Source organism: Astatotilapia calliptera, chromosome 20 (genome assembly GCF_900246225.1).
Source record: "Astatotilapia calliptera chromosome 20, fAstCal1.2, whole genome shotgun sequence".
Taxonomy (NCBI): Eukaryota; Metazoa; Chordata; class Actinopteri; order Cichliformes; family Cichlidae; genus Astatotilapia; species Astatotilapia calliptera.
The window spans coordinates 21,432,308-21,453,279 of record NC_039321.1 but is presented as its reverse complement, the minus strand read 5'-3'; the positions used below and the strand labels follow the sequence as shown (position 1 = coordinate 21,453,279).

The window sequence follows — 20,972 nt, the reverse complement described above, 5'->3', positions numbered from 1 at the left end:
CTCATTTCTTCATATTTTTCTAAGAAAATGGGAAATGGGTGCAGCGATTTTTGAAACATGTTTCAAACATACACGGAAATAAGGCAAAACCGGAGTTTGTACAATTCTAATGAGCTTGAAAGTCAATATTATACGTTTTTGTAATTTCTTTAAGTAATCTTCAGGAATAGGCTGAATTCTATGGGATTCTTGACGCACATTCAAAGCTTTGGTTTGGATGTTGGCTGGCTTTTGTTCTGTTCTGTATCAAGTCTTTTCTCCCAGTTTCACTTCCTTAATAATGGATTCTTAACAGCCACCCTTCCACCGAGACCATTTCTCCTTTGCCAGATTGGATTTTTCTATTTGTTAAAGACACAACTTTTAGACACTGTTCATTTGCTGAAGGATTATCATTTCTCTCCCACTTGTCCACTTTCCTATGTTCTTTTAAAGACACCATGCACACCATGCTGCATGTTAACTTTTCATATAATAGCTAATTGAGAATCACCTGGTACATCCCTCAAGTAAGGTAGCTTTTTTTTTATTGCTGAATGACTATATGAATGTTAAATGGCTAAAAAACAAAACAAAAAATCAGCATCTGTCAAAATGGTGAGGTACTCGGACTGGAAAATGAGTAAAAAAGCAATGCCCAAAGAAAAACCATGAAAGACCAGAACCATTGCTAAAGACCATTTTCAAAAATGACAAGGAGAGTCTAGTCCCTTGTAAGGAAAATATAAAAGAAATGAGGGATGTTTTTTCCCGCACAGTACTGTTTAATGGAAAGAAACAGAATAAAGCGGAATAAAGGTTATTTTGCGGTTTAATCATTAAGAGGGGTGATAGAAATTTAAACCTGGAGGCTATAGTGGAATCATTAATCCAAAATAATCCCTTAATTCATGCAGCAGCTATAACTTTATGTCTTTGCCGTATAATTTTTTACCTACAATGTAGTTTGGTCCTGTGATATAATCTGAATGCTGTATAACCTGTGGTGCTGTAGCCTGGAGTGGTAGTCCAATATGACGTCGGCGCAGAGGGAGCCCGTGATTGGCTGGTCAGTATGAGGAAGTTGCGAGGCGATTGTTGATTCCTGAGTAGTGAGATGGTGTAACTATATTATTATCAAAGCGAATAATAATGGTGAAGTTCTGATCCTGCGGGATTTTGCCGCGCGCCAGATTTGCGTCGTCTCCCGTGACGTTGTGAGTAAATAGGTAGCCGTGCAGCTGGATGATGTGACGCTCTGTGATCAGGACGGCTAACTGCTAGCTTAGCTTGGGAACTAGCTCAGTTGCCTAACCGGTGATATATCTGTGGTCGCCACCATTCATCCGTTTATATAGTCAGGCAAGTCGGTGGAGGTCCTGTTGTAGACCACACGGGACAGTTCGACCATTAGAAAAGTGATAAATCGCAAAGACGAGGCTGTTAAGCGCAAAATAAACATTAACCTGTGTAAGCTAGGTTGCATCTTTTTCTCTAGCTGGCTGACGGTAAGGAAAAAACTTTAGCCAATATAATTTAGTTGAAGCTTAATTTTGGCTTAACTTGAAGTTTTTACTGTTTGGACAAAAACTTTTATTTCAATTTAATACCGACTTAGAAAAGAGTGCATATTAACCCTTATGTAATTTGGTGAACGCCGGTTACTGGGAGATGTAATCTGTAAGATCGATAGAAGTAAAATAAAATGAATAGAAATATTTGAGCGCGTCAGTAGATTTTATGTGACCCGAGCTGTAGACTCGCTCGTGTTTTCTTTATGTATATAATAGTTGGAATGATGTTCTGTAAGTTTTTGCCTCTTTTGGACCATCAGTACAAAAGCTGGTTTTATTACATGAAGTTTGGCGCATGCAGCCAATACACTGAGCCGGGGTTGTTTCTGCCAGCTGAGCTGATTAATGGTTGCTAGGGTGTTAATGAACAGAGTGAGCAGATCAGGACAAACTCATTGCTGTTGATGCACCTCATGGGAGGAGTGTGATTGAGGGGAGAGGGCGCAAATTAAAAAAATTGGCATTTAGCAATTGAAGAACAAATATATTTTATGTGTGCAACTTTGCCAGCTCTTTCACTAGGTAAATATTACTAGCTATAGTCTATTTTTAAGTTCTTATGCTATAGTCCCTGTATCTGTTAAGGCTGCGATTAAATGTTATTTCAGCAGCTCTTTTGTGTGATCATTTTCTTTGGGTGTCAGTGGGGATGAATACATAAATTGGCACATTTCTTTTGATTCTGAGCCGATTGTGAGAAACATACATACTGTTGTATTTTTCCCACATTCAAAATAACTTGAACAAAAGGCTTTGAAAATCATCTTCGACCAGCCTCACACAGTTGTGCGTCATCGCCCAGCATTTATTGTCACTTAGTTTTCATTCCTTTGTCGCAGTTTATATCCTGTATATTATACAGATACAGATCAGGTGTCACACTTTGCATGACACCTGATCGCTCTACTCATGAAAGATTGCTGTGTCATGTCAGTTTACCTCCAGCCTGGCTGTGTGAGATGGAGGGCGGAAAGGACGTGCGAGTGGAATCTGCCCCATACTCCTGCTCCACCTGTGATGGAGGGGAGGTGCCTGCCCGCAACCTGACTCGAAGAAACAGAAAAGTCCGCAGCTTGAGCACTTCCTCAGCCAGCACCTCCTTTGAATACAGGTAAAGCAGTTGTCCACACATGAAACTTGATTTTATCTTTTTTTTTTTAAGGTGGTAATGAGCCATGTTTAAAGTGCAAAGTCAGAAGAACAGTATTACTTATAACTTCAACCCCTCGTTTTTATCTTTCCTTAGGGTTATGGTCGTGTGAGTGTGAGTGAAAAATTGCTGATTCACTGGTCAAAACCTCCTGCTTATCAGAGACGTGACCCTGGTGCAGACTAACCTTTAAGCAAACAAACCAGGGCTTGCTGGATTTACAATATGCTTTAAGTTGTTGTCCAGTTGGTCAGCGTTGCTATAAAGGTCAAGATATTAATTCATTACTTCTCACTAAATTTGCAGTAACTCTGTCACACACATACACAGATACAAACAGCCACGAAGAGGCCCGCTACATGTAACGATGCCAAGTGTTCAGCCTGAAACATCCAGATGTTTTTTTTCTTTTTTTTAAAATGGTCCATGTTGCCATGACTATAGTCCAGTAATGCAATCGGTTAACCTGATTGCATTACTGCGCTACCACCTTGTAAGCAGATTGGAAAATGTTGAGACACAATCACAGTTGCAGCAGCTGAGACTTTTGTGAAATGGATTTGTGTGGGTATCTGACTTCACCTCTTTGGTTTGCTAACTGTTCATGTTGCAAGGTTTTTGTTTTTTTTTCAGAAGCATTAAGATTTAGGAGGAATTTATCCTAATTGGGAAAGGACCCTTTTCATTGTAGCAAAGCAAAAAGTGAAGTGGACCTCCTTGGCTGAAAAGTAACTAACGTGAGTTTAGTTAAAAGCTTACAATAAGACCAGAGCTTACGATAAGCGGATCACAGTTTGATATCTGTGTATTATTTTACTAATACAACGCAATACAATATCTTCTGTTGGAGTAGTTTTAAAAAAATGTTGTGACTCCACCTGCACTGTGATCCAGTGCTGGACTGAAATATTGATACATTCTCAGATTGCTCGAGAAGTTACGCAGAAGTAAAGCTTACGTACACAGCTGGTTGCTTGGGGACGTTGTAGGCTCTGGTAACCTAGGTGACCGTCTAATGCAAGGATGTCAAACTCATTTTACATCGTGGGTCAGATACAGCTCATTTAGATCTCAAGTGGGCCGGACCAGTGAAACTGCCCTTTAACTAAACATTTAGTCAGAGGTCAAGTACAGTTTTAGCAGCAAGTCTCGGGTTTGGTTAATTCACAGAATTTTTTTGGACCCACTATAAAAAAAAATAGATTTCTATAATAGAGAACCTTTCTATTATTTAATTGTTTATCTAACACTTAACTAGTTTGGTGTGGTATGAGTGGTCATGTGGAGGTCTTTGTCAGTAGGAAAAGCTGTAAAGCATCTTCCAAAGCCTTCCAGGCCAATTCTGTCCCCCTGGCCTTATGTTTGGTCACATGTCAATCAACGATATGCTTAAGTCTCATTGGTAGTCTCGTCAGTCTCTCACCTGAGACTGACCTGAGCAGTCTTTTTGCCCATAGTTGCTTGAAGTCACTAAATGCCATTTACTTTTTATGCTCTCTGGTTGCTACCACCACAAATCCAAAGTACACACAGCTTTACTCTGTTTTTGTACTTTAGTGTCAGAGCTTCATCTTTTTATTTCTCTTCTCTTTTTTCCTTTGCCCATTTGGTGAATGTAAAATTCTTAAAGTTGCATTACTTTTTGTTTTTTCTCCACTGGAGGGGAAAAATGACCCTAAAACAAGCTCACGACTGCTTATCGTTGATCGAACTGCTGTCACTTTAAAACATTTGCCTTTTCTCCACATCATCCCATTGGACTCCAGTTTTTTGGCGTTCTGACAAATACCAAAGCAGTGAGCGAAACAAGAGCAGCAACAGACTCTGTAGAGTTGCAGACTTGGTGATAACTGTCAGTGCTTTTGTCAGTGTGAGCAGCGGCTCTGGCGTTGCGCGTTAGTTTCTTTACATGTTTGTATGAAAATATCGTTCAGTGCAGCTTTAAGAGCGCGTAAACGGCAGATGGTGCATTCGCAGAGTGAGACGGCTAAGAGGATTTGATTGAGTGATTCAGCATGAAGGCTGCGTTTGCGCCGTCAGTGAATGCCACCGCTGACCTTTTGACCCCACACTCCAGTCACAATGCGTTAACAAAGCCTAATACAGACAGGTGCTTAAGATTTTCATTTTTTCCACTGCGCAGAAAGCAGATTTCTGTGAGCTCCAGAGTAAGTAAGTGGATAAGTAAGGCTTATAAAACAGCTTGTCGGGCTTAATTTCACCGATGCACTGTTAACGCTGCACCTACGACAAACAGACGCCCCAAAAAAGTCTAAATCTGAACAAAGAACATTTCAAGCACTGGGCTGTAGCACCACAGTTTACACTTTCACCTATCAAATGAAAGGTTTTCAGATCGACGCAGTGACACAAATAGAGACTCTAGTGGTGTGTCGAAGCTAAGTAGACACAAAATAAGCAAATATCGGCTGATTTGTGAATTCTGTAAATTCTGAACTTCCGCTTCTGTTTTGTAGACGTCTCCAACAGCCTTTGTTTCGCTTCCCCTTTTTTTTTTTCTTCTTTTTTTGTCTTGAAAACTGAAATTAAAAGTGTAATTTGTTTGGTGAAAACTTTGACAAAAAGAGTTGGTAACTTGGGAATTTCTAGAGACTAGCATCGGCATCAAAGGGTGAGTGACATCGTCTGGTCTTGAGCTCAGCTTCCAGTTTCCTGTAAACGAACAGATGACAGTAGAAGAGGTTGTGGGGTCAACTTATGCGCAGTTCGAGTAAGATGAGATCATTTTAAAATGCCTTGGAGTCTTCATTTGCGTTCTTGCCCAACTACTTGCTGTGTTTACATGTGAATGTTTTTTTTTTTGTTTTTTTTTTATCCTGTCTTTTAGGAGGACTCAATCACTTCATGGACCGAGCCCTGTGACGACATTCGGCCCCAAGGCATGCATGCTCCAGAACCCACATGCAGTAATGTAAGTCAAACAGGGAGAGTTTTTTTTATTTATTTTTTTTATTGTTGTCCACCTTTGGAAGTCATTCCTAAGCTTTAGTTTCAGTGTGAGTCATTGTACAGTGAACAGTAGTGAGTTTAGTGTGTCTTTGCATCACTAAAACCCACCTGTACAACAAAGCATCGTGTCATTGCTTTGAAATCCGGTTGGGCCTGTAAAGGGTTTTGGAGCAGAGAAAAGAGCAGTGTTGCTAATGTCCTTATTGGCTATTGCAAATAAGGACATGAGTGGTCAACTTTTGGACCAGTTCTTTTACCTTCAGTTATGCAATCCTGTAGTTAACTTTGACGCTAATCTAGCATGTCAGTCTTGTGTAGTTTTCGTAGCACAATGGGTCTAAATGCTGCAGTCAAATTAGCGTTAAAGGCTATAAAGGAGCTTTTTAGCATCACGGTGAGACTTGTGCCATCTGAACTTTTGCAAGTCCTTTCAGATCTGGATGATTTTAAGGCCTAGTTAAAGCTAGCAGCAGAGTCTGTTTTTCTGGCCTTTTTTGGAGAGGCACAAAGAAAAATAATCTGAAATAAGTGATTGTCACTAAGGAAGTGCTGTGGGCTCAGTATTGATAATAAAAGCAACACAATAGTGTCATAAAGTACACATTCATTTCAGTTATTGTTGGATCTCTTTTCTTTTTTTAAATGACCCATATAGATCTACTCTACACTTAAAAAAGCAATTTTTTTTTTCTGTTTTTGTTTTTTAAACAAAAAACAGAAATGCATTTCTGTTCAGTTAAAAAAATAAAAAAAATAAAATAAATGAAAGAGTAGAACTGTTTTTAATCCTTTAAGACAGATTTAACACAAGCAAAGCAGGGCTAATACAGCTGACTGCTAATACACAGTCACTTTAGGTTTCCATGTTTCGAGTCAGGTTTTACTTTAAATCTAGAATAAAGCCTGAGCTGAGTTTGATGCTCTGAGGCTGTTTTCATGCTGATCTTCAAAAGCAGGTAAATTCCTCAGAGCTCAGGTCGTTGAACGCGTGCACATGCAGCACATACTCCAACGTGCCGAATATATATATATATATATATATATATATATATATATATATATATATATATATTTATTTATTTTTTAGCCAACGCCTTTAACAATGATTAGCTAAATGTTCTGCACAAGATTGAAGACCATGTGCACACTAACTAATCAGTAACTTGATCAGCCGTCCACATTGTGCAGGACACGCCAGTATGAGGAAACAAGTGTAGAAAAAATACTGTTAAGCATGTGTCGGTGTCATGACTGACATGCTCCATTGTTTCTGAACTCCAGTGCAATTTTGCTGTAAAACTAGTTAACACAGCTTAAAAATCATTATCATTCACTTCTTTAAAATAATCAGTTTATGAGAACAAGTCTTCCATGTAAATGTGCCAATTTCCTCTTTTGTAACTTCCAAGTGTAAACGCAGCATGTTGCACATCGTTTGGTACTTCACGTCTAGTCTTTATCAGCCGGTTTCAGTGCTTAAAGTGGAACCTTGAATCCAAAATGAGCTTTAGCATTACACTAACATCATTCTTCATTGTTGTGTTGGCATTTATTAATTTGTCATCAGTGATTTCATTCTAAACAGAGCTTGGTTATTAGTGTTTATGAGTCTGTTGGGTGCTTCGTGATAATCACACATTGGATCACATCAGCGCATCTGCTTTCCTTTTTTTGAATCTGTCTGACAAATCTGTCAGAGGCACGCTGGGTTTAGTGTGCTGTGAAATGCAAATTTAGAAAAGCAAAAAGTGCAGACTAGCTGCAGGTTTGAGAAATTCTTTTTTTTTAATTCTTTTATTTTATTTTAATTTTAACCTCAGATCACTCCATGCTTTATTTGAGGTTTAAGGTCATGTGCCTTGACTACTTAAGAGTGTTTGATTGTTTGGCCTCATAAATTTCTTGGTTGCCGTGTCTGGATGATAAGTGAGTGTCCTGCTGCGCATCTACCTTTAAACATAACGTGTAGCATCGAAGAACGCTGTGTTGCGTTGTCAAATAGAAAGAAGGGAACGTGAAGGTTCGAATAATGACTTTTACAACTGTTTAGATTGAGCATATCAACAACGATTTCTGTTCAGTTCTTCTCGTGTGGCTGAAAACAGCTTCACTGTTCTTTGTGTCCTGTGTGTTGAGCAAAATACCCAGAATAAGAGAAGCGTTATGGGTCCCTTTCACATTGCTGAACTTTATAATTACTTGGCTATGTGACACTTTCACTATGTTTAAGCTGTTACCGTTTGACCGTTGTGTCTTTCTGAGCCTCCATAAACATTAAAAATTATTTTAATTGACTATTTAGTAACACAACTTGCAACAGCATGCTTTTCTTTTTTTTCTTCTTATGTTCCTGTGGTAATGGCTGGTTTCATGGACACAAGCATAAACCGTAATTAAAAAAAAAAAAAAAAAAGCAGCCAGAGTGTAAATGTCTTAAACCTGCATTCTACCTGAAGGTCAAAAAATGGTCATAGCTGTGGCTGCAAAAACCTTTGTGGTCCTATAGACGTCTGTGGGAAAACATAACGCTTTCCTAGCGAGTTTATGGGCTCGGTCACTTGTTTAACGTCCCACTCAATTTACAAAAAAAAAAGAAAAAAAAAAAGAGAGGAAGTCTGTTTGTTGTAAATCCTTGTCATTATGTTTCAAAATAGTGTTATCTACACACTCACTGGCCAAAAGGTGATCACTCACAAACCATTAGCGAATAAGCGTAGGAGCTTTGTGGTCATTCCTGCCCCTTTTTGTCACATCCTGTTGTTTGCAACCAAAGATGAAGGCGGCAGGACCGATCATGTCACGGCTTCAGATTGGGTGATGTCGCCGTGGTTACGTCCATCTTTTCTGCTGTCAGTCTCTTGGTCATTTTTTTTGTTGATACATTTTTTTTAAAAAGCCAAAGTTTCCTCAAATCTTGGATGCTCACCAATTTGCAAAGGAATCACCTTTTCAACTTTCATGTACAGGAATCCAGTAGTTTCTCTGCATAAAAGATAGCATGCAATCCAACATATTTTGATAATGTTGTTCAAGGCGTCAGCACTACTTGTTTCTTACAGTCACTGTGGCATCACTGTCATATACACGAGTCACCTTATTTGATTGTGCCCTAGATCACTCATCGTGCTGCAGTTAGGAAAGTCTTGACATTCAAACTGTTGATCTCTTGACTCGATCAATCACATAAGTGTCTGCGTTTGTTCAGGCAGATTAGCTCCCTTAAAGCTGCTCGACAGGTTAAAAGTAGCAAAACCAGACTATCTTTATTCCAAAGGCTGCACTGTAGTTCTTTTCAGGATAACCTGGTTTCACATATTCAGTGTTTACAAGTGTAATGTTTGCACCTACTGTGGACCCTCAGCTGCTGTGACCAGTAGGTGCTATGCTTTAGGGCAGTAGGAAGAAGGAAATGTGATTAAAGGTAAAGCAGCACCAGTTTAGACCTTCCTAACTGGAAACTCGCCTCTTACATCACACTCTGTGGAAGGGTGAGGCTGTGAGTGCTCAAAGCAGATGGATGCAGCCTTGTTTCACTCATTGTCGGCTTGTTTCGGGGAACTGCAGACACATGTGGCCACATTGATACCCGACACCCTAAATACACCCTGAAAACTTCACAGTGCATTGTTCTGAAGACCAGCCATGCTACTCCCTTTGTTCTGTGTTGTGCCTCATTGCTTTGTTGACTTCCACTTGAAAGACGAGAGCTGAGGCAACTGTAGTCAAATCCGAAGTACCGCTGAATGCACACAGAGTGCTTATGTCATGCCTACATGTGCTAAAACATAATCAGAACTTATGTTAATTTTTTCCCACTAAGTAGAGATTTAATTGAACCAAATTAAACCTGGCCTTTTATTAAATCTACAAGTACGTTTAATTCCTTGTGATCAAAACTACTTAATTATCCAGAGTGGCCCAATGGTAGTGACAATATGTTTAATATATTATTTTGAGGTAAAGCCCAATGAGATGCACCAAGCGTGAGCAGTTCACACAAGCAGAGATAAGAAACAGAGTGTGCATTACTAGCATACCAGTGAACAGGTGTAGTGATTTACACATTTGTGATTTTGGGAGGAGACACAAATCCATTTAGGGTTGTCAGGAAGGGCATCTGGTGCAAAAACAGGCTAAATTAAGCGTGCAGAGAATAAGAAGAGTTCAAATTAGTTGGGTTTTTTGTTTGTTTGCTTCATAGAAATTTACTGTAATGTTAGGTTTTAGTGGAAGATTGAGGATGATCACTTTCTAAAGGACTCCCAGAAATGCCCCAAAAATATTTTACAGCAGGTACTATTCATAAACTTTGACTCAGCTCAGTTTTTTCTAATTATATAAATGTACACTGATGTGAAAATGTCAGCGGGGAGACTAAGGACAGCTAATGTCTGAAGGCAACTTCTTATTTGGTTTGTGACTTATTTGTGTTTCCTGTTACAGTCACACTGTAGGTTCCCATTATATCATGTGTGAAATGTGATTTTTATGCTATAATGTTTATCCTCTCAATAAAGTCCATATTGTTTAAGTCTCTCTCTGCTTACCGTAGAGCATGAGGAAGTTCAAATAGATCCTGGTGTAATACCATAACCCAGAATTGCATAATTTCCTAACAAAAGCTCTGTTGATGTGTTTGATTGTTTCCTTTCTTAAGCTGACAGATCACATTAGTCATCTGTCATGCCCATTGGTCTAAGAGGCCTTTCATTGCATTGTACCAGGTCCGAGTTGTACCGGCGTGGTTTCAGTGTTTGAGATAATCACACCTGTCTGACAAGGAAGGTCCTTCCCAGAAATGGGCGGGTTCAGTACAGCAGAGTGGGCGGAGTCTGCGATGAAGTCAACTTTAAGATGAGTGAGAGGTCTGATTCAGCAGCAGAATGCAACAGGAAGGTTTAGTGTTAAGTCCTCGCTGGGCCAAATATAGCCACAGAGGATCCATCAGCAGGGGTGGCGTTGCTGCTTGTTGTTGTTAGTTGTTTTCAGCGCATGGAGACACTTCCAGCCTCTCAGACTGCCGGTGGCTGACTCGCGACTGGACTTCAGGAAGCAAACTGATTCAGCTGCTATAATGTGCAGCTTTCAAGGAAGTAGTTAGAAGCGGAATGAACTGTTTTGTCAGAAAGGGCCACGACGACAGAGCCCCGTTCTCCAGCTGAGTCATCCTGAAGCAGCATCTCCGTTACATGTGTACAGTTATGAAGTTCAACCAGTGTGTACTGCAGGACGCTCCTGCGAGCCACAGCGAGAACAGGGTCTGGAAATGGTGAGAAGGCTTTCTAGCATCTTCTGTCTTTCTCAACAGAGAGAACATGTTCAATAGGTGAAATATTAACTGGCATGCCACCGCTGCCAGACAGATGTTCAGAGAGTTGCACTCCAGTGACCTGCAGTGTAGGTAATATTAAACTGCTTCTTAAGTTTAGACAGAGAATTCCACTTTATTTTTGCGGCTCGGTAACAAAAATAAACATTTAAAAGTTGTTGTTTATGTGTGCCGGGCTTACTGATTGAAAGGGGAAGGTCAGGCTGAGCATGCTTTGAGGTGGTCAGAGGAGAAACTGTCCATGAATGGATCACAGCTTGTCGCTGCTTCAAATGCTAATGAAGTTTTGCTTTTGTCTCATGTGATTGTGTTTAAAAGCAGGCCTGCACTGCTCAGTTTTAGATGTTTGGACACGTGTGTGTGTGTGTGTGTGTGTGTGTGTGTGTGTTCAGGTCAGTCAGAGCCAAATCATTCGAAATGTTTTACTACATGTAACTAGTCCTCTTGTTTTAAAGAATGTACCAGCCCTCACAGCCTTTGTAAGTAATCTGTGATTGTTCTAATTTTGAGTTTGGGGGTATTTTGTCTTTACGTCATTTTAGGGTTTTTTTGTTTTTTAAAGAAAGGGGAACTGAATGTGTCATTGCTTTTTCATCTGTTATGGTGGGAGTTTCGTAGGTGTGTTTGCTGTGGGGGGTTTTTTGGGGGGGGGGGGTTTAAACACTGGTCACTGTTTTATCATATGGGGTTAGTCGGAGTGTGTTGCTTTAACAGTGTGGCAGCTGTTTTAGAAGCATGTAATATGTCCTCGGGTGAGGATTAAAGCTTTAAGGATGTTGAGTCAATCTATTGCGTTGATTCCTGTGACATTGATTCAGAAGAAGTGAAAAAGCGGGTCAGTGTGGTTGTTGCTGCAACTTCCAAATTTTTAGCATTAAAAAAAAATAGCAGGTCATGTGCATTTGCTGTTGACAGAAAGCTGTAAACTATATGTAGAGATGTAAGGTCTCAACACACTCACGGAGGGAAGAACCGTTACAGGCTGATGGAACAACTTCAGCACCACAGATATGATTTGGTACTTTGTCTGATTCCTGTGGTCACCCACACATTCAGTGCTGATTTCACAGAAATACTCATGTAGGTTAATGCATTACTTAATAATTATTATGTCCAACTGTATCCATGAATGCGCTGAAGTCTTGTCATGAGTAGTTTTGGAAGTTTTTGCACCAGGATAGCCACATGATTTTATTTCATTCCTGAGGTCTATGCTCGTTCTACAGCTGAAATTGAAATGTTGAAGTTTTATTGATAACAGATAAGGGAGAAGTTGTTCTGTGAAAATCTATTCCTCTCGGTAATTTAGCCACCTGACTGTAACGAGGCTCAACACCCCACAAAAAGTCATGCTGATGCTAAGCTAATTAATGTTCATTTTGTTTCAAAGCTAATGCTGGGTCGGTGCATAATACTCCTATTGTATCATGCATTTTAAGTGGCTTTAGTGGTTTGATCCAAACGTTTATTAAAGGATTTACTGAAATGTGTAGATGCGGTTTGATTAAAATCAATAAGGAAGGATTTTAAAAAGCTCTTATATGAAAGTGTGTTTTTAAAATAAATAAAAAATAATGAGTATGTTTGACTGTGCAGTTATGCTACTGGTGACGGAGCCTGAATAATTTCTGACTTTCCACTCCTGTAACTTTAATTGCATATATTTCCAGGGCTGTAAAACCAGCTTCTTGCATAGGAACTGCTTGTACAGAAACTAGAATCAGCTGATTCTAGAGTCATTAAGTTCCTAATATGTATGGCAGAGCTGTAACTAACTCAGGTCAGCAGACTTATCTCTTTTTAACCTGTGAGAGTTTCATCCGTCCTGTTAGTTTCTACTTCAACGTTTTAATCAGATGTTTGTTTGTTTTTTCTTGCATATTTTGCAGTTTTGTAAGGATTTTAATAACCGAGATGATCATGGGGTTGAGTCAGAACCCTGCAGACAGATTCACAAGTGTGTGGCAGCAGAGCTAGACAGTAAGCCGACATGTCTAATTGGATAGGTTCTGAGCAGCCTTGGTGGCGATGAACAAGAGGAATTTTCAGTTAGCTGATACAAGATGTGTTGACTAAGATCTCGGTGCTCACGTCCCAGGCCCTTTACGTAAGCCGGTGATGCAGCTCGGTGCCGTTTTGCACCAAGTGACGATGTCTTTGTTCGGACCTGTTTCTTTGTTCAGGCACATTCAGGATCCCGCCAGCCAGAGGCTGACGTGGAACAAACCACCAAAAAGTGTCCTTGTCATCAAGAAGATCCGAGATGCCAGTCTGCTACAGCCTTTCAAAGAGCTCTGCAGGTTCCTCACCGAGGTAACCACAAACCGAAGGGCGGGGGGCAGCGTTTGTTGGTGGGAAGCTGCTGAGTGTTAATGTTATACCGCATGTCCAGTAAAAATAACAGGCTCTCGATTGTCGTGTGTCATTTAGGTGAAAAGCATGATTGTTTACGTGGAAAAGAAAGTCCTGGAGGACCCAGCCATTTCAGGCGATGAAAACTTTGCGGCCGTTACAAAGAAATTCTGCACTTTCAGAGAAGGTAGGGACACCAGTCATCTCTGATCCAGTTACATGAAGTGTTTATAACTTTTCTTTTTTTAAAATAAGAGATTTAAATGAGCTGTTGTCTACATATCTCTTAGATCTCGACGACATCTCCAACCGTGTAGACTTTATAATCTGTCTCGGTGGAGATGGAACTTTGCTGTACGCATCTTCGCTCTTCCAGGTATTCAGCCGGTTGCCCACGCCGCACTCTGTGCGTTTTTGCTTTTGCTGCTGTAAACATAACCGTCTCCTCCCATCGTAGGAGAGCGTTCCACCAGTCATGTCCTTCCACCTGGGTTCCCTGGGCTTTCTGACCCCATTCAAATTTGAAAACTACCAGTCTCAGGTCAACCAAATTATTGAAGGTAATGAATGTTTTCTAACTGGTCTTTCAGCCTCCATGTTTGTATGACCTACTTGTACAAATCTTTCCATTCTTTTTGCGTAGCTGAAAGTTTTTGTGTGTTATTTTCCGTAAAGGAAGCTTAAAGCATTTGTACTGATTGCAGGTAACGCTGCCATTGTCTTAAGAAGTCGCTTGAAAGTGCGGGTGCTCAAAGAGAACTGGGAAAAGAAGTCCAGGGTGGACGAAAAGGGGATCATTTTGACCAACGGGGACATTGAAAGTAGCCGCAAAGCCATGCAGTATCAGGTAATGTGTCCACCTCGCATTGGGACATAGACATTCAAACTGTTCCTGCTGCAGAATGCAGATTCACAGACGATTGTCCCCTGTAGGTTAGAGCTTCTGGTTCTCCGATAAAAGTTTTTGTCACATAACTGCAGGGTCCAGCTCCCCTCGCAGCCTCAGCCCGCGCTAAAAATAGGTCAAAACGGCTCGCTAATGCAGTTTGCTCGTCCTGACTCGGCCGTCTTCAAAGAAGGCGCCTGCAGGCTGTTAACCTGCTGTTTAAAGAGCGGCAGGAGCAAACTGAGTCATTAGCGAAATGTAGCTCTGACCGCACGTATGAGGTTAATGGCTTCTGACAAATATTTGTACTGGCACAAATCCAACAATGTGGTGCGAGTGGGTGACATCATATCAGCAGACATGGGGGTTGTGGCAAATTGAAAATCGTTTGATGTGTGAATTGTGTTATTTTTTTTTTTTTTTTTTTTTTTTTTCTTTCTTTTTTTTTTTTTCTCCTCCCTCCCACAAATCTGCAGGTACTGAATGAGGTGGTGGTGGACCGAGGACCCTCCTCCTATCTCTCTAACGTAGACCTGTTCTTGGATGGACACCTCATTACTACGGTGCAGGGAGATGGTGAGTGGCATGAGAGCGCGGAGACTTCGAGGCCGTCCAGAATCAGGGCGTGCTGACAGTGAAATCAGATCAGTGCTGCGTGCTGATAAGGCTAACAACAGTTTTGCTTCACTATGTGCTTATTAGAATGAAAACAACGGAATTTGAATGAAAACAACAGAATTTGAATGAAAACAACAGAATTTGAATGAAAACAATGGAATTTGAATGAAAACAATGGAATTTGAATGAAAACAATGGAATTTGAATGAAAACAATGGAATTTGAATGAAAACAACAGAATTTGAATGAAAACAACAGAATTTGAATGAAAACAATGGAATTTGAATGAAAACAACAGAATTTGAATGAAAACAATGGAATTTGAATGAAAACAACAGAATTTGAATGAAAACAATGGAATTTGAATGAAAACAATGGAATTTGAATCAAAACAACAGAATTTGAATGAAAACAACAGAATTTGAATGAAAACAATGGAATTTGAATGAAAACAATGGAATTTGAATGAAAACAATGGAATTTGAATCAAAACAACAGAATTTGAATGAAAACAACAGAATTTGAATGAAAACAATGGAATTTGAATGAAAACAACAGAATTTGAATGAAAACAATGGAATTTGAATGAAAACAATGGAATTTGAATGAAAACAATGGAATTTGAATCAAAACAACAGAATTTGAATGAAAACAACAGAATTTGAATGAAAACAATGGAATTTGAATGAAAACAACAGAATTTGAATGAAAACAATGGAATTTGAATGAAAACAACGGAATTAGAATGAACAAAACAGAATTTGAATGAACAAAACAGAATTTGAATCAAAACAATGGAATTTGAATGAAAACAATGGAATTTGAATGAAAAGAACAGAATTTGAATGAAAACAACGGAATTTGAATGAAAACAACAGAATTTGAATGAAAACAATGGAATTTGAATGAAAACAACAGAATTTGAATGAAAACAACGGAATTTGAATGAAAACAACGGAATTTGAATGAAAACAATGGAATTTGAATGAAAACAATGGAATTTGAATGAAAACAATGGAATTTGAATCAAAACAACAGAATTTGAATCAAAACAACAGAATTTGAATGAAAACAATGGAATTTGAATGAAAACAACAGAATTTGAATGAAAACAACAGAATTTGAATGAAAACAATGGAATTTGAATGAAAACAACAGAATTTGAATGAAAACAACGGAATTTGAATGAAAACAACAGAATTTGAATGAAAACAATGGAATTTGAATGAAAACAACAGAATTTGAATGAAAACAACGGAATTTGAATGAAAACAATGGAATTTGAATGAAAACAACAGAATTTGAATGAAAACAACAGAATTTGAATGAAAACAACAGAATTTGAATCAAAACAACGGAATTTGAATGAAAACAATGGAATTTGAATGAAAACAATGGAATTTGAATGAAAACAAGGGAAATAGAATCAAAACGATGGAATTTGAATGAAAACAATGGAATTTGAATGAAAACAAGGGAATTTGAATGAAAACAATGGAATTTGAATGAAAACAATGGAATTAGAAATGGTGGGTTTTAAAGGTAGAAAAGCCAAATGGCTGCTCTCTGGGACTCTTAAGTGTTCAGGATATCCATGAGTCACTGCAAAGGTTTGGCTTTTTTATTTTAGGAAGAAAAATGTCTAGAAGCTTCTGCACAAAGTTCTTCTTCTGCACAAGAATTATTAAGGGGTGACGGTCAGTCAGAGATGCAGGCTGAACTTTGCCCTTCGTTACACTCTTTTGATGGCTCAGTGCATTAAGTACCTGGGCTTCAGTGAAAATGTGCTTTTGCATCTCTGTCCACTCAGGTGTGATAGTCTCCACACCCACAGGCAGCACAGCGTACGCAGTGGCAGCAGGAGCTTCCATGATCCATCCCAACGTCCCAGCCATCATGATCACCCCCATCTGCCCGCACTCTCTCTCCTTCAGACCAATCGTGGTGCCGGCCGGGGTGGAGCTCAAGGTACTGGCGAACTTGCCAAAAAAGCTCATTCATCACGTGCATTTGCTATTATTTATTTGTTTTAACAAGAAACAGGCAAGTCTTACAAGTAGATCTCGTTTGAATCTGAGCGGTAACGCCACACACACAAAAGATGAAGCATGTTCTTTCTGTGACTTCTGCATTTTTTTTCTGCGTTGCCTCTCAGATAATGCTCTCATGTGACGCCAGAAACACAGCATGGGTGTCGTTTGATGGACGAAAGAGACAAGAGATCTGCCACGGGGACAGGTTAGTCTGGATGCCGAGGCCATGATATAGACATAGACACACACTTGATAAGTTTAACGCCCCTGCAGCTGCCTCAACACTTAAAGGCTTTGTTATGTAACCTTATCAACCTGCCTTAATGGGCTTGAGTCCATGAGTGTCTCCTGAGTCCGATCCAGCTTCTTCCTTTATGTAACTCAGCAAAAACATAATCAGCTTTCTGGTTATTGGAAGAGAGCTGCCAGGATTCCTCAGTAAGTGCCTGCTGTTTTCTTCTTCTTTTTTTTTTTTTTATAAGGAAGTTTGAAGACAACACCTCTTTTGTTGAGACTGCAAACAATGAACATTTTCTTTCCTTGTTCAGTCCTTAAAAAGTACAACTCCTTTCATTTATTTATTTATTTTTTTCCCATTTCAATTCTTGCTCCAGTATTACCATCACCACTTCCTGCTTCCCCGTTCCATCGATCTGCTTCCGGGACCCGGTTAATGACTGGTTCGAGAGCCTGGCCCAGTGCTTACACTGGAACGTGAGGAAGAAGCAGAACTACCTCAGCTCAGAGGATGAGGAATTCTGAGGCCTTCTTCGGGGTCTCCTTAAAGTCTTGGTTTTAGCTTGACCGTTCTCTGTGCCATTTTTTTTTCTTTTTTTTCCATCTTTTACGGATAGAAGGTCTCACCAAACTCTCTTCAAAAAAATAAAAAAATCTGTTATAATAGTTTTCAGTAAAACGAGGTTGCTACAGCCCCTCATTTCATCCACCTTCATGGCAACAGTTTTAGTTCCCCCACCCCCTCATGAAGACAGCTTTCTTTTGATTGGCTGCGCTTTGTAAACAGAAGGTTAGGGATTGTCTGTTCTCACTGACATCATAAATACCCAAAACTAGAAGGAAAAAAATGACTGAGCAGTTTGAAGCTCTACCAGTGTACCACTGTGCATATATGATAGAAAATAAGGACAAGCATTCAAGGTCCTTTTAATTAAAAAAACAAACAAACAAACAACTAATACTAAGTCCTACTTTCTAAAATACTGTTTCATCATTCTTGTTTTTTGGTAAACATTTCGTTCACGACAGTAAAAAGCTAAGCTCCTGTAACGACTGCAATTGGCTGAAATGTGGACGCTGCGACATGCCCTTAAAATTCAAAATATGACTTTAATAAATAAAAACAAATGAGCATTTTTAAAAGCATTAGTTAAAGAAAATTAAACCAAATAAATTTTTTTTTTCTTTGTGAACTTTGAAGCATTAATACAATTTCCCAAATGTTCCCACTGGACATTAGGTGTGTAAGACTTTTAAAACGATGGATTTTTGAATGGAGTTTGGTTCCACTATTACTCCAGGATCTGAATGCTGTGAAAACCTCTCCTTTCTTGAAGTTGAAACTTCAGCTTGTTAACAAAGTGTTTTGACTAAAAATGAAAAGGAAATGCAACACTTGAAGTGATCTTGTACTGAAACTTAAAGGTCAGTTGTGGTTATCAGATGGTGGTTATCAGATGTGTCGTAGCACTTTTTAATCAGATGGCAGGGTAAAAACTAGCTCTCTGTGGGGGTGACGGCAGAGTTGCACCTTCCAGGAAAGATCCAACTCTGGTAAAAAAAAAAATATGGATGTAATGCTATCAATGAAAGGCAAATGTTGTTTTTAGAGTTTTTTTTTAGTTGCGTCTCATGGAGGAGCAGATTTAAAGTACATCTACCTAGCAACACAACATTACAGACTGTGCCTTAAACACTGGTATCATTCATGTAAAGAAGTAATATTTTTCAAGGTTTACACCACACTTTAAAAACAAAAACAAAAATCACAGATTTGTGTTTTTGTGCATTCTCATTGTTACCACATTGTGACTGTTTGTCTGCGCTGTTCACAGCACTTGATTGTCACTCGTTTGTGTCATTTATTACATTGTGTAATATCTCTACTATCAACCACGGGGTGAACACTAGGAGGCGGTATCCATTCCAGGCTAAGAGAACACAGATTGGAAGTCTTCGTATTTCATACTTTGTATTTTTAAAGTCTGCTTTTTAAAATGTGCTTTAAGCCATAGTATATTTTATAGACCAATGTCTGTGGGCTGTGGGTGGTTTAATGGTCTGTGTGTGAGACTTTGGATCTGTTCTTATCAGTTTACCCCTGTGCTGCCTTTCGTGATTACTTTGAGGTGGCCTGCCTTACATGTCTGTTCGGGCTTAGTGCCCGGAAGTTAATATATATGTGTTGTGAATTGGCTCAACAAACTGTGTCAGGGTGAAAAGATGAATAGCTTTCATCTGTAACGCTAAACAAAAACCACCCGAGCACTAACAGCTAATTATTCCTTAAACCTTTGAGTATGTATATAAATGTAATGTTTGAATAAGATGTATTTTGTAAAGTTCATGTGTTTATTAACAGTTTCTAATGTATTACTAATGGATAATAAATCTATTTAGTACTTTTTCTTTTACATTCTTTGGTTGTAAATTCTGTTTCACTGATGAAGACCAATCTGCTTTTAGTAGTTCTGCTCATCCAACTGAATTTCTAGCACGGTGTCATTGGACAGAAGTACAAACTGAGTTAAATATCTCTTGAAATGCATTCCAGGACAAAGTGAAAAATGTCATTTCTGACGTGGACGGTGGCAGAATTATTTCAAATGTTGGTCTGAACTGTTTAATCTCAGTTTAAAAACACACACGCGAAGTTCAGTAAGATAACCAGGCTTTGACGACCCTTCTGTGAAGCATTGTCAACTCTCAAAGTGCTTTTCACTTTTGTAAATGGGAATTTTGTATGAGTACACTTGTTAATGTTTCTAATATGGAGTCTGATATTTTTCCCAAAACATTTAATAAACAGGGTTAACCAACAACCGTCTGATCATGTGCTTCGACAAATGAAACCAGTTATATGATTAAAATCACGGGCATTTGCACAGAGTTACTTTAAGTACAGTCCTGAGTCACATGGTACTCGAGATCCCCCAACGCCATGGAGTGAAGTGCAGGCTTCAGTGAGAAGTAGATGGATCAGCTGGTCCCGTGTCAGGTCTTTGCTGACTTTCCCCCCCTCTTTCTTAAGGACGTAACTTTCAGATAATGTTCACCTGCTGTAGATCAGTATTTTATTTTATTTTTAAAGTCCTGCCACTTTTTTGTCCTTCGTCCTGTCCAGTTTCCCCAAAATGTTTAAGTACACACGTACACAAGTACATCACGCCAAGTTATAAGTTTTCACCCGATAGCTCTGTTTTGTGACGTTTCCAGCAACAAGGAGCCTAAAGAAACCATTTAAAATAGCTACTTTGCCCAGTTGCCTGTTATAGAGACACAACACCGGTTCATCCTTTGATAAGGTGTTTTTTATGCTTGAATGATTCATCATGATTCAGTTTTAAGTGGCTTAACATACACAAAAACATTCCTCTGAAAATCCTCGTGTAAAAGGTGACTGAAAAGACCACTTTAAAAAGTTACGTTGACGTCAGCCTGTTATTGTGACGTCAAATGTTGTTGTACTTCTCTCCATGCCCTTTCATATGATACATGGTTTCTTGGGCAGTGACAATTATGGTCAAGGTCAAATACAAGGCCTGGTATATTGTTGTGAAGTTTGAAAACAATCCACTAAGAATTGTGGGTAATATAAAGTTATTAGTGATTTTCACTTTTGGTCTGACCTTGAACTTGACCCTAAATTAAATCAGCTCGAGCTGTTATTGGTATGTACCATCACACAAAATTTGAAAATGATATATTGAAAACTGGGCGATACACTGCTAACGAACAGACGGACAAACAGAAGGATTACACACTCCCTCCCTTTGGAGAAGTACAACAACGTCTGGCTCACTGAAAGCAAAATATGAGGAGTGGATCGAGACTTGCACAGAGC

General features: G+C 39.2%; 1 protein-coding gene across 5 annotated transcripts; it reads left to right on the top strand.

The window, feature by feature from the left end:
* Positions 1–993: 993 nt before the first annotated feature.
* nadka (NAD kinase a) lies at positions 994–19,950 on the top strand. Of its 5 annotated transcripts, none has more exons than XM_026154273.1 (12): positions 994–1,048; positions 2,488–2,664; positions 5,552–5,635; positions 13,186–13,315; positions 13,433–13,541; positions 13,645–13,730; positions 13,812–13,914; positions 14,059–14,201; positions 14,717–14,816; positions 16,669–16,826; positions 17,014–17,096; positions 17,506–19,950. In XM_026154273.1, exons 1-12 carry the CDS (start codon positions 1,014–1,016, stop codon positions 17,651–17,653), a joined length of 1,356 nt encoding a protein of 451 aa, XP_026010058.1. In that variant the 5' UTR covers positions 994–1,013; the 3' UTR covers positions 17,654–19,950. The 5 variants fall into 5 exon arrangements, with proteins under 5 accessions (XP_026010058.1, XP_026010059.1, XP_026010060.1 ...); XM_026154274.1 differs by lacking the exon at positions 994–1,048 and adding an exon at positions 1,055–1,196; XM_026154275.1 differs by lacking the exon at positions 994–1,048 and adding an exon at positions 1,206–1,487.
* The last annotated feature ends 1,022 nt before the right edge of the window (positions 19,951–20,972 follow it).